The sequence below is a fragment of the Protopterus annectens genome, chromosome 7.part0 (assembly GCF_019279795.1).
Source record: "Protopterus annectens isolate FY-2018-M chromosome 7.part0, PAN1.0, whole genome shotgun sequence".
Taxonomy (NCBI): Eukaryota; Metazoa; Chordata; order Ceratodontiformes; family Protopteridae; genus Protopterus; species Protopterus annectens.
The window spans coordinates 271966373-271978540 of NC_056739.1; the positions used below are offsets into that span (position 1 = coordinate 271966373).

Sequence of the window (12168 nt, forward strand, 5' to 3'; positions counted from 1 at the left end):
CTGGTTTTGGGTTTTTCTTTGGTTACTGCAATATTTAATATAAATGGTGACACTGTGGTCCACTTCACATGCATACATTTCTAATCTAGTCTGCAGAATTTACATATATAATTGTCTTAGTTTTCACAATGTAAAAGCTACAAAACGCTTAACAAGGGTTAGCCTTTACTTTTACAGTTAACAATGTGTTATTGTAATACACTTCTCAGTTTTCCAGATTCTTTAGCTATCATTTATCTTGATGTATTTGTAAGGAATGTGTAGCTACATTCAAAAGTGCTCCTTTTTACTTATTTTATTGGTGGTGGGGGTATTTTTAAAAGCACATTTATATTTATAGTCCATATATTTATATGTACAAGTATATGTTTTTCACCTTCATTTCTGATATGTTTTTCACCTTCATTTTTGGCCACCTTGTCATCAATTAGGAGAACATCCTGTTTCCTTATAACAGCTGGTTTGATAGCTTTGCTTACTGAATATTATGACTTGAGAAAGTTCCGATTGTATATCCACTTAGTCATGCCTTTATCACTTTCTGCTGCCAGCGCTGGCTATAGTACATACTATATTAATTTCCCATAACAAATAACAAATCTCAGTGAAATCGAGTGAATACATAGAGTAAGTGGACAGTTACCAACTTTCTCCCTTAAGTTTTTCTCAAGGATAATATTGCTTTAAAGGGGTGTTTATGTCCACTGATTATAATAGGTCACAGTTAACAATAGAAACACCTGTTAACTCATATCTGTTTAGTAACACACAGATAACCAATTTGTACTTATAACCAGTGAATTTAAAGTAAAACCAATAAAAAAAGCTTTACATTGTACTATATCCCCATTCTGAAACTATTATCCCCAATAGTAGCTTGAGAACATTTTTTGGTAAAATAGAAAAGATATGCCCCAGAATTCAATAACACCTACACTATGTGTACACAGTTCTGAGTGAGCAGACAATACAAGCATAACTTACACCTTCTTCCTCCCAATTTAGTTTTCCTACTGATACTCTTGCAGCTTTAAATATTGACAGGGATTCATAAAGGTTATTGCAAAGTATAGACTACATGTACACTTGGTGTAATCTTTCTGAGTGAGTAGAAAGCACAAAAATGTGGTAGGGATGTTCTTAACTACATATCATGTACACTTAGCATAGGCATTATTGAATCTGGCCCATGGACTCCTTGAATTTCTAACAACTCATTACTTATGCAAAGTCACAGACAGCTGCCCTTTCACATAAAGGTCATCCTGTAGTAACATACTGATGTAAAACTTTTATGCTTGTAAATATAATTAGGTACTTCAGATGCTGAAGCATTGCCTAGTATATTAAGTACAGCTTCTTTGTAAAAGATTTTATATAAACCAGCAATTGCAGTACTCTTGTCTGGACGTTATAACAGTATAAATCAAGCCTATTTATTTTGACAAAACTTCATACTATGTTCTTGACATGTTATCACACCTCTGACATTTTTGCAGTTTAAATTTCATGTGTCATGTTCACAAACAGAGATGAAGAGAAACACTTGGCAGGTTAAGAGACACTGCAAATAATTAAAATTTACCTTGTTTTATCCCCAGACAGTAGTAAATTTAACTGCCACAAGGTTTAGGTACAAAGCCCAGACAATTTTTTTATTTTTTTAATTGCATTTCTGTTAATGCTTTATCTGACAAATTATAAACACTCACTTGTATAATCCCTGGCTTTTCTGGCAATCTGCTACTACTTCATGATTAATATTGCTTCTCCCTTATCCTGCTGACTTACAGAACTTTCCAGAAAATATCTTTATGAGCATTTCTTCTCCATCCTGCTTATAAATAGGCTTGGGAAGTTTGATAAAAGGCGATGGACTTTTCAAAGTACAATCATAGGGATCAGTGCATGTACGAGAATGATTATTTTAAGGAAATTCACCAGGAACATCCAACAATTTTCAGTAGTAATGTAACACTTGGGGTGCTTATTAGTACTCGTACTTCTGACATTAATATTGTTACATACATTGAGAGGATACTTTTACATCTGCTTCATTCTAAAGCACTATTTTAATGAAAATTTACTGTGAATAACCCTTTTGTTGTCATTTATACTTACTTTTCCACTAGCAAAAAGTATTACCATTGTACATTGTTTAAAAAATCTGACACTTTTATCATTTGTATTTATTTTGTTATACAAAAAAGAAGCAAGTTTGTAAGTATTTCCATCTCATTAAAAATGAGGCTCACGGTTTTTATAGTGTCTTCTGTAACAGGAATATTTTTGTTTGAAATGTGTATGAGATTCTCAATTTGCATGAATAGCAAAGTTTACCATGTCACTCTCTAACTTTAAATCTCTCCCTTAAATTCTTTCTGTTTTGCTTCATTGTGTTGGAAAACTGACTTCAAACATTTGGTTATAAAGCAGGCTGCAAGTATAACCTTTGCAACATAACCACCTTTCTTTCCAGTTGTTTGGCATTCCAATGCCTATCACCAGAATTTGTCAGAATTTGATCAGTCCTCATTAGATGGAGCTTCTGTATTAAAATTGTGTTAATGTATAAAACATTTAGGTACAGGAAATGTGTGCAGTGTTCTGCTGGTTTATTTTAAGAAACAGCTTTCCACAAAACGGTTGAATGCAACAGTGTCTAACTGTCACTGGTAGAACACATACTTTGAGTTTGGAAATGATGCGTGTTAGTTGATTTTTTTTATTTTGTTTGATTGTCTGATGTATTGGTAATGTTAACTTTAAAAATGACAAAAGGATCTTATGCATGTCATTGTAATATATACAGTAATAAACGTCATTTCTGTACCCACACTTTGATACCAGATTAGTGATGTGAATCTAGCAACAAAGAAATATCTATTCATCACTGATTTAATTGCATTCTGCCTTTCAGGGACAGGGCTCCATTTGTCTTCACCTCTGACATGGCATACGTCATCAATGGAGGAGATAAGCCATCTAGCCGTTTTCATGACTTTGTAGACCTTTGCTGTCAAGCATACAACCTCATTAGAAAACACACCCACCTTTTCCTCAACTTGTTGGGACTAGTGAGTATTGAACCTTTTATTGAATTATCACTTGTGACATAGGCACATTTATATTTAAATAAAAATATTTGATTTCTGTCAGAGTTGGAAGAAAAAGTCAGCCAGATGGGATGAGCTTTTTTACCTTCAGTTTCATTTCAGAATTGTGCAATAATGTGTTACATCATAACTCAGCAAAACTGTACTGTTTTAAGCTGTACGTTTAATGTTAGAGTATTATCTGTTGAAAATCATTTATACCATTCATATGTATGTAAAAAGTTACAGAACAGGAATTCTGCCTAATTCAGTTTATGTTTACACCAGTCATAAAAGGAAATGCTTCACTAAGTAGTCTAAGAAAAGGACAGAATTCTGTTCTTCTATTTGTGAAGCATGGTCCAGATTTATCTGTTCTGTTCAGTAACTATATCACTCTCTCATTAACTTTTAAAATGGGACAAAATGCCACAGTAAATCGGTTGAAGTTTAATGCCTTAAGCCAAAAATATCTCTGTTACTTAAACCTGGCTCCATGGTACAGAAGATGGATTCTTGACTGCATCACAGGCAACCAGGGTAACCGTAGCAGCCCCGGCACTGGAGGAGTCAAGTGAGGAGGGGGAGGAATGAAGTGCCATGGCCCACTTACTTCTTCTGGGGGGATGTGTGTACTTAGTGACACCCTCACTGCTTATGCCATCGGAAATATGGCAAGGATTCTTGAAGGGAATACCACATGTGGAAAGGAGAGAGGGGGGAATCCTGCACTGCCATCCCACTGCACATCCTTCCCCTTTGCTTTGCAGGTGGCATGTGATAGGGAGAGAAACTAAAAGAGGAAAAAACATGAACCACCCTTGATGTTTTTTTCTGAATGATAGCTCTTTCCAACTGAACTTTGACCTGGTGATGGGAATCAAATGTGCCAATTGGCCATGGGGGGGGGGTCAATGATCTACAGACAGTGGAACAAAGATTGAAACAAAAGTAATCTCTGCTACTTGACAACTACTTGAATTGTTCACGTGGTTCTACAAGCTAATATTAATGTCTTGTGTAAGTTCACTAAATAAATTAGAACAACTGTTTCCAGTTACATCAGCAAAGATGGAAGGGGCATTCAACTGAGAAACAAGTTAACTCATGCTAAAACAGATTTGTCAAAAAGACATTTTAAATGTATTTTCATATTGTAGTACTTACATTTGTGCTTCTTTTAATATTTTGGTAATTTCAGAGTTGGCGACTCTCATTCATTCATGACCCTCCCCACCCTTATTAACAAGTCTTTTCATTGCCCTTGTGTTTCAGCAAATTCTGCCTTTGGATAGCAGTAGGCACGTGCCAGCTAAGGCAAAAAATCAGGCTGAGATGAACAGTCGCCATCCAGTGTTCAGAATTTTTATTAATTCCTATCCACTGGTTCTGATTGCTTTTAAAAGCAATACTTTTCAATAAACTGTCCATGCTTAAGCATCACATATTTATTTTTTCAGATGCTCTCCTGTGGAATTCCTGAGCTGTCAGATTTGGAAGACTTAAAATATGTTTACGATGCACTGAGGCCACAAGATTCGGAGGCAGATGCTACAACCTATTTTACCAGGTAAAACAGCGATAACACATGCAAACATACAATATTCTGATATTCCTATCCCTTGAAGAACTGGGATCTTATACACATTTTTCAAGTTTGCTAGTTTCTTTAAGAATTAGGTATTTTGCTACTGGATGAGGTACTAAGACTTTTTTTTTCTGTAAAGAATTTCAGTGTTACTTCTTTGCCACTTAGCATCTGTTTTTTCATCTCAGACTGCACTTTCATTTGCATAATAAGAGTTTTAACTTAGCAGCTATGATACAGCTAGCCATATGGTTATTTTTTCCCAGTTATCTCTTCAGCAGTGCGGCATACACTTCTACAACCTGCAATGTACACAATCATGCGGGTGTTTTCTAGAAGTTGTCCTTTATTATGTATATGGCTACTCTAACCCCTCCAGCCTCATTGTCAGACACAGATAGATCACAGCTCCTCCCCCCAAAACATATGGTTATGTATAACAGCTTGGGAGGGCCATAAACTGCTAAAACTACATAGCTGTTGCCACAGTCTACTTACCAGATTCTGATAAACATTTGGCAGAGGTGAGCGGTATTCTTATGCATTTGTTCAGAATTCTTCTGAATAACAGAGATTTAAGATACATAAGTGCCATGAAATCAAAAGGGTGTGTCAATTTTCACTGTCTTTTGCAAAAACCAACATAATGCTTTATCTGGGTGTGCTTTTGAATTTTTGTTGATCGAATTCTCTTATGAATGAGCAATGTTTTATTAACCATTATACCTACATATGCCACTTGCTCTAAAAGAGTGTGCTGCACCTATCTACTACTGTCATGCCCACCCAAAATAAACAAATAAGAAAAATGGGCATATACAGAGCATGCTTGCTTTGGTACGGTACATTTGAAAGCTTAGCTGAGTTCTTTTGCATATCTTTCCTTTCCTGTATCCCTGTTATCTGTGGTTTGTCAGTTTCTGTCTGTATGATTTTTGTCCATTTTCTGAGCTTTGTCCCCATGGATATGGTGCATAGCTGTTGGCATATTTCACAGGGGAGTTGTTTACTTCTACAGGATGACTAACTTTAACAGTAGCCTTGCAGAACAAGTATCAACAGATTTTAATTTTAGTTGCTTAAATGGCTCAATAACTGAAAATGACAACTGATTAATGTAGTTTTTCATCTCTGAGTGATAGTACATGTTTTCAAAAGTGATTACTGTAGTGTGGAAAGTGTTTCTTTCCCAAAGGATGCAGTGACCTCAGAGGTACCTATAAATGATTATTTAATGCTAATATGGCTGTTCTTGTGGTTAATAACCACTCATTCATCAACATGGACAAAGGGCAACCTGACCGGGGCATTCTTCGTTGACTTGAAAATGGCCATTCCACCAAGTTAATCCTTATCTGTTCTACCAGCATAGACTTTACTGGTGAACCATTAATCTGATGATGTCATTTTTATTCATTACTGAACTGTTGGGTTCGGACCCGATCCTCTGATCTGACTCGGCTGCTTCTTTCAGCTCATAGAACACTGAAACTCTTGAGCTCCTCTCTTTACCTGTAATGCCCTTATCATCTTACATACCTCAGTTGCTGCCATAGCATTCAGATGTGGTGTCTGAAAACTCTCGAGTGAGCCTTAGTTTTATTTATTTATTTATTTTTTGTGAGTTAGCTTCATTTCTATTTCAGACAAATAATCTATAATTTTTCGCCCTTTTTCCTTCCTTTAAACCTTTTAAAAAATTTCTGTTAAGTCTCTTTCCCTTTTTTACATCACTCTTAGAGCGCGCCTTAAATACCATTGTTGGTATCCTGTTTGGTACTCTTTTAGTTCATCCTTTTTAATTACCATTGTTGGTATTTTGTTCTCTTTTCTCATCTGTTTAAAAAAAAAAAAACTTACTCCTTTTGCTGTTTTACTGTGTCTGATAAACCTTCAGGTTTAAAGAAAATGGTGTGGCCTGTGGCCACAAAATACCCAACTCAGATGCACACTCAAGTGTGTCTATTGTTTAGGGCTCTCATCTGGACTCTGACTGTGACATCTGTAAAGGGTTTAATTCTTGTGCTTTAATCAACCGGAAGTATAAACTAATACTTAGGGAATTGATGCCTTTTAATCTTGCTTCTCCAGCCTCTGGGGCTCAAACCCCAAAACAGATGACAAAGAGAGTCTCACATTGATGAATCATGTAAGATATCTCCAGATCCGTCAACATCTGCTACTTCAGCTGTGCTATCTGAGCCTCTTCTCAAACTATTCAAAAAGTTGGATATGACAACTTTTGATCCGAAATCTAGATCCAATAAATCTCCACGAATCCATTCACCTCAACTTTTGCCAGATCCTATTTCCTCTTGGCTCCCATCCCTCTTTGTGGCACAATCTTTAAGGCACAATTCAATGCCCTTATCCACAGACTCATCCATTCAGTCTTCCAAGAGCTTTACAGAAGCTAATGTGGACAGGATGATGAGAAGTTCCTCAGGACATATATACATATGGGAGTTCTTCAGCCTCTGATGCCATCGGGTCCAGAGACCCTTGTCAGTACTACTCCTCCATTATTAACTCTTCTCTGATCTGACCTTTGGTTTTGGAGCCATCAGATCCAAAAGTCTTGGAGTTGTCTGTCTCCTAAGATGTTGGAATCTTCATCTCTGAGTGATCCAGCGCTGAGTACTTCAGAGCTGGACAACTCTTGGAGCCGTAGCATCAGTGCTGGATTCGGGATTGGACTTGACTCCAAAGTTGTCTGAGCAGTCTGTGCCCCTCAGAGCTTCGGCACTGGACAGCTGAGCTTCAACTCCTTCCTTGAGTAGTTTGCTTTTGGGGTGAAGGGAGCTGACAGTCTGTAAACATGCCATATTGGATCCATCAATGTCCTTTTCTCTGAGGCATTCTGCCTTCGAGGTAGTGGAGAAGAGCCTTCTCTTTTTCCAGAGTTCAGACTTCTCTTCACTCTTTGGCTCTGACTACCAGTCCCATTCAATTTTGCATCAAAGCCCCAGTCATCTGTTCCACTGGGAACACAAGGCCAAACCAGTCTCCAGACCACCCAGCAGGGTATAGTAAGCTCTTCTGACCCCTGTGTGGAACAGCCTACAGAAGAAGTCCCTAGGAAGAGGAAGAGCAAAAGGAGGCACTTAGACTCTCTGCAGGAGTCTGTTACAGAGGACACTGACTTTGATGAATGGGAAGGGTCTCCCAGATCTCCTCCTGATGATGTCTCATTTGGAGACATCTTAGAAGTCCCAAAACAAAGGGGTCTGGTTCTCCTGATAACTGTTTCGAAGAGGAGCCTGTGTTCCTGGAGGCCTTTGGTACTGGCCTGTCTACCTTCTGGGTGAAGCCATCTGCCAATGAGCTCATTGATTTGGTTTCTTGATGGAAGTGGAAGGAGCCTGACATGATTGAGCCTATCCCTAAGAGACCAGATAGGATCCTGGCACTACCTAAGGATAGATAATATTGGAGCAAGGGGGTACCCATTGATGCCGTGGTCATAACAGCAGCTACTAAGAATGAACTGGCAGAGCAAAGTTCCTCTGCCCACCCCCTAACAGGGAGTGTAGGGCACTGGATAGATTTGGGAAGCGTGTCTATGCTTCAGCAACCTTCGCCGTTAGGTCAGTGAATTATTTGGCACATTTTATGATACTTTAGAGGGATTTGATTAAACAACTTTCCAAATCTCTCTCTTGGACCACATCCTCTGAGGTAGAGAGTACTATTTCCTCTCAGTCTACCCTTCAGTTCATTTCAAACTCATCCATGAGGGTTATTTCCTACGCAGCTGAAGGTACCTCACAGGTGGGGAGGGGGTTCCGTCATTTCCATCAGAAGACATGCCTGGATGTTCTTGTGTGACTTTGTGGAACCCTTCAAATCATCCTTCATCAGTGCTCCCTTTGATGGAAGTTCCTTATTTCCCTCCAAAGTTAAAGAAACATTCTCTAGGTGTGAGCAGGAAGGAAAAAAACGTGTCTGCTGTTGGAGTACATTTTTCGATCCCTCAATGGACTTTTTCTAAGAACTAATGAGGCAGATGGAAAATGTGGTTCAAAAAAATCCCAGGGTCCCTTCCAAAATCCACGTAGAAACAGTTCCCCCCAGGGGCAGAGAGGGGAGAACTCTAATGGAAGATGCCATCCCCATAGCAGAGGTGGGCCACATAATCAGGGATCTATGGATACTTTCTCTGACAGATCCTATCAGCAGTCCTGAAAGGAGGCATGACCGTCCATCTTTGGAGAAAGTCTGGGTTTCCTTATCCCTGCATAAGAGAGACTGGCTAGAAATTACAAAAGATTCATTGGTATGGAGGAGAATCTCCAAAGGTTATATAATACCATTTTCTCATTCATCCCCACTAATATTAAACAAAATTTCCGATGTTCCACCCAATCAGAGGGAAGCAGCGCTAGAAATAAACAAGCTGCTAGAAAAAAACAGTCATCCAAGAGGTTCTCCCAGACCAGAAAGAGTCTAGAACTTATTCAAGATTATTTTTCGTGCCAAAGAAAACAAGGGACTAGTGACCAATCTTGGATCTCAGCCAACTAAATTGATCAGTTCAGTATACCAAGTTCCAGATGGTTGCAGGTCAGTCTATTATGCCTTTTCTGTACAAGGACTACTGAATGTGCTCAATAGATCTTCAGTATTTGTACTATCATATAAAAGTGAACAGGTGGTCCAGTGGATATCTATGCCTCCAGCTTTGAGCCAATCATTACCAATTCAGAGCTCTGTTCTTTGGTCTCAACACAGCCCCCAGGGTGTTTACCCAAGTATATGGAGGTAGTTGCAGCTCATTTGATACTGCAGGGATTCCAGGTTTTTCCATATCTGGATGACTGGCTCATAACCTCTCCGACCAGGCATAATCTAATTCAGGCTCGGGACTACTTACTTCAGTTATGCTCTCATCTGGGGATTTCTGTCAGTTACAACAAATCTCAACTCAGGCAACTCAGATATTGAAATTCATTGGTGCTGTGTTCAGTACAGTCACTCAAATAGCGTCTCTCCCTCTGTCCCGGTTTTAAACAATTTAGTTCCAGGTCAAAAAGATCATTCAAAGTTCTTCTCTTTCAGCTCAGCTGATACTCCAAGCATTGGGATTCATGTCAGCAGCAGTCACTCTTGTAATGCTAGCAAGGTACCATATGAGGATCCTTCAGTGGACACTTGCAACTCAGTGGTCTATTCTCCAACAAGCATTATCCAGTCAAGTCAAAGTAATGCAAGCCTACAAAAATTACCTTTTATGGTGGATCCATTCCAGTCAAATACAAGAAGGCCATCCTTTGTTCTCCCTCACCCCAATGCCACAGTGACCACAGACACCTCTGAGCTTGGGTGGGGGGGCACTTCTTCGGAAGTACGGTCCAAGGCACATGGTCCCCTGAAGAATCCAACATGCATATCAATGTTCTGGAAATGAGAGTCATCCTCCTAGTGTTGCAGGCCTTCCAAGACACTCTCTCAACCAGAACTATTGCAGTTTAGACAGACAATATATCAGTAGATTGGTACATCAAATATCCTCTTTGCCGAGAAGCTATGAGAGTATGGCAATGGGCAGTCTTATCCGATCACTTTTTGATAGCAATGCACATCCAGAGGAAGTCCAACGTAATTGCATACAAGTTAAGCAGATATGTTCTATTGTCTCATGAGTAGTCTCTCAACATTCACACTGGTGGGAAAAGACTTCAGAGTGGAGTGCTGCTCAGAACATGAATTTATTATGTAAAAAACTCATAAAACAACAATAGAGGTTAAGCACTTTTGTCCTCTGGTAACTGGACTTCATCAGAACAATTACCCATAAGTCAAGAAGCCTTTTTATACATCATACTAAATTAATGGAGTACATAATTGATTAGATAATATTCAAATTAGTAAAATTTCCTCAGAGTGCCAGTATAAACAGCTAGTATGTTGTAAAACCTGCTAGAAAAATAAGTAACAGTTACATAGAAGTAATTTACAGCAATACACAGTGCATGGGAAAGATTACTGCAGCTAAGTTTAAAAACATTTCTTCAGTTTTTTTTATATAATACTCTTAAGTAACACCCTTTCCATACCCTATGTGACACATATCAAATGTGTACCCTTTGGCACCAATGCATAATTACCCAAAATAATATCCAGCTTTGAGTTTTAGTATGCTGGAAATTGAAACATTTTCATTTAAACCTGGTGGCTGGGTGGCATTGGTCCTAAGTTGCCATTTAAGTTCTAAAAATTCTAAGAAGTCATCACTTGGATCCCCCCCCCCCCCACACACACACTCACCTAAGTTAACTTGCTCAATAATCAATAATGCAAAACTTGAACTGGTGCATAGGGTTGGATTTAATGTGCCTATATAGGGTGTTGTTTTCATCTTTCTTCTTGATGTTGTGTGTTGATATACCCTTTGCCTGCATTTACATTTAGTTTTTCCTACATAGAATGCTGTGCAAAGTGTGCATAACCCTAGATAAACAATACCCTTAGTGGAACATGTAAACCTGCCTCTAGGTTTTATGTACCCAAAGCCATGTATATTAAGGAAGAACGTTGATTACAATTTCCGCACTTGACTATTCCTTCCTTATTTTCACGTCTTCCCATTCTTTCCAGTATCATTTTAAAACTAAGTGCTTTTTTTGTATATCACTACTGGTCTTTTTCCCACTGCACTAAGGTGGTCCGGGTTGACTTCAAAGAAATTTATTTCTATAATCTTCCTTAAATCATCAAATTTATTAGTGTAAGTCAACACCATTCCATTGTTGAATTGTTTGCCACTTGGTCCCTCTACTGCATCACCCATTCTATCACTAGGGATGGTGAGTGTAGCATTAGACCTTCCTAACAGTGGAATAAAGTGCCCTGAGGACCTCTTCCTACAGACTTCATCAAATATTTTTTTCAAAAACAATTCTGGGTATCCCCTCCATGCAAGCATACCTTTAAGTGTTTCTAATTCCACCTAAAAGTCATCATCTCCTGACACCATTCTTGCTAGTCTCATGCAGTGCCCCTTTACAATCAACTTTTTTTGGTGCAGTGGATGCATACTGTCAAAGTGTAACAGAGAGTTGGAATAATTAAGTTTCCTGTATATAGTTGAATCAAATCCTCTCTTTACATAATTTTTGATAAGTGTTGTATCCAAAAAATGCAGTGTCCCCTTGAATATCCATGGGGAATTTCAAGAAATCTGTAATAGTATGCAATAGTCAAAAAACATATCCAATTTGTCTACAGTGTCAATCCAGGAAAAAAAAAACATATCATCTAAAAAATGTCCATAGAATGTCCAGAGCAAAGCAAGGTGCTGGTGAGCTGATGTGTTTAGGTTCAGACACAAATACAAAATGCTAAGCTTTATTTTTGAGATAGTCATTTAATTGATAACGCACATTGTTGCTGAGTCATTTCAGATTAGATCATTCTTGTCACTTCTGCTGAAGTTTCCCAGGCTCACAGAACTCAAAATGTTAACATTTCTTTGTGAGCTGCACT

The 12168-nt window shown here is 38.4% G+C and overlaps 1 protein-coding gene across 1 annotated transcript in view; it reads left to right on the top strand.

The window, feature by feature from the left end:
- PIK3C2B (phosphatidylinositol-4-phosphate 3-kinase catalytic subunit type 2 beta) overlaps positions 1-12168 on the top strand; it is a 1063900-nt gene that overhangs the window by 913258 nt on the left and 138474 nt on the right. The window contains exons 25-26 of the mRNA XM_044076750.1: positions 2921-3077; positions 4556-4665. Coding sequence (XP_043932685.1) covers positions 2921-3077; positions 4556-4665 — 267 coding nt within the window. The remainder of the gene's footprint in view (positions 1-2920; positions 3078-4555; positions 4666-12168) is intronic.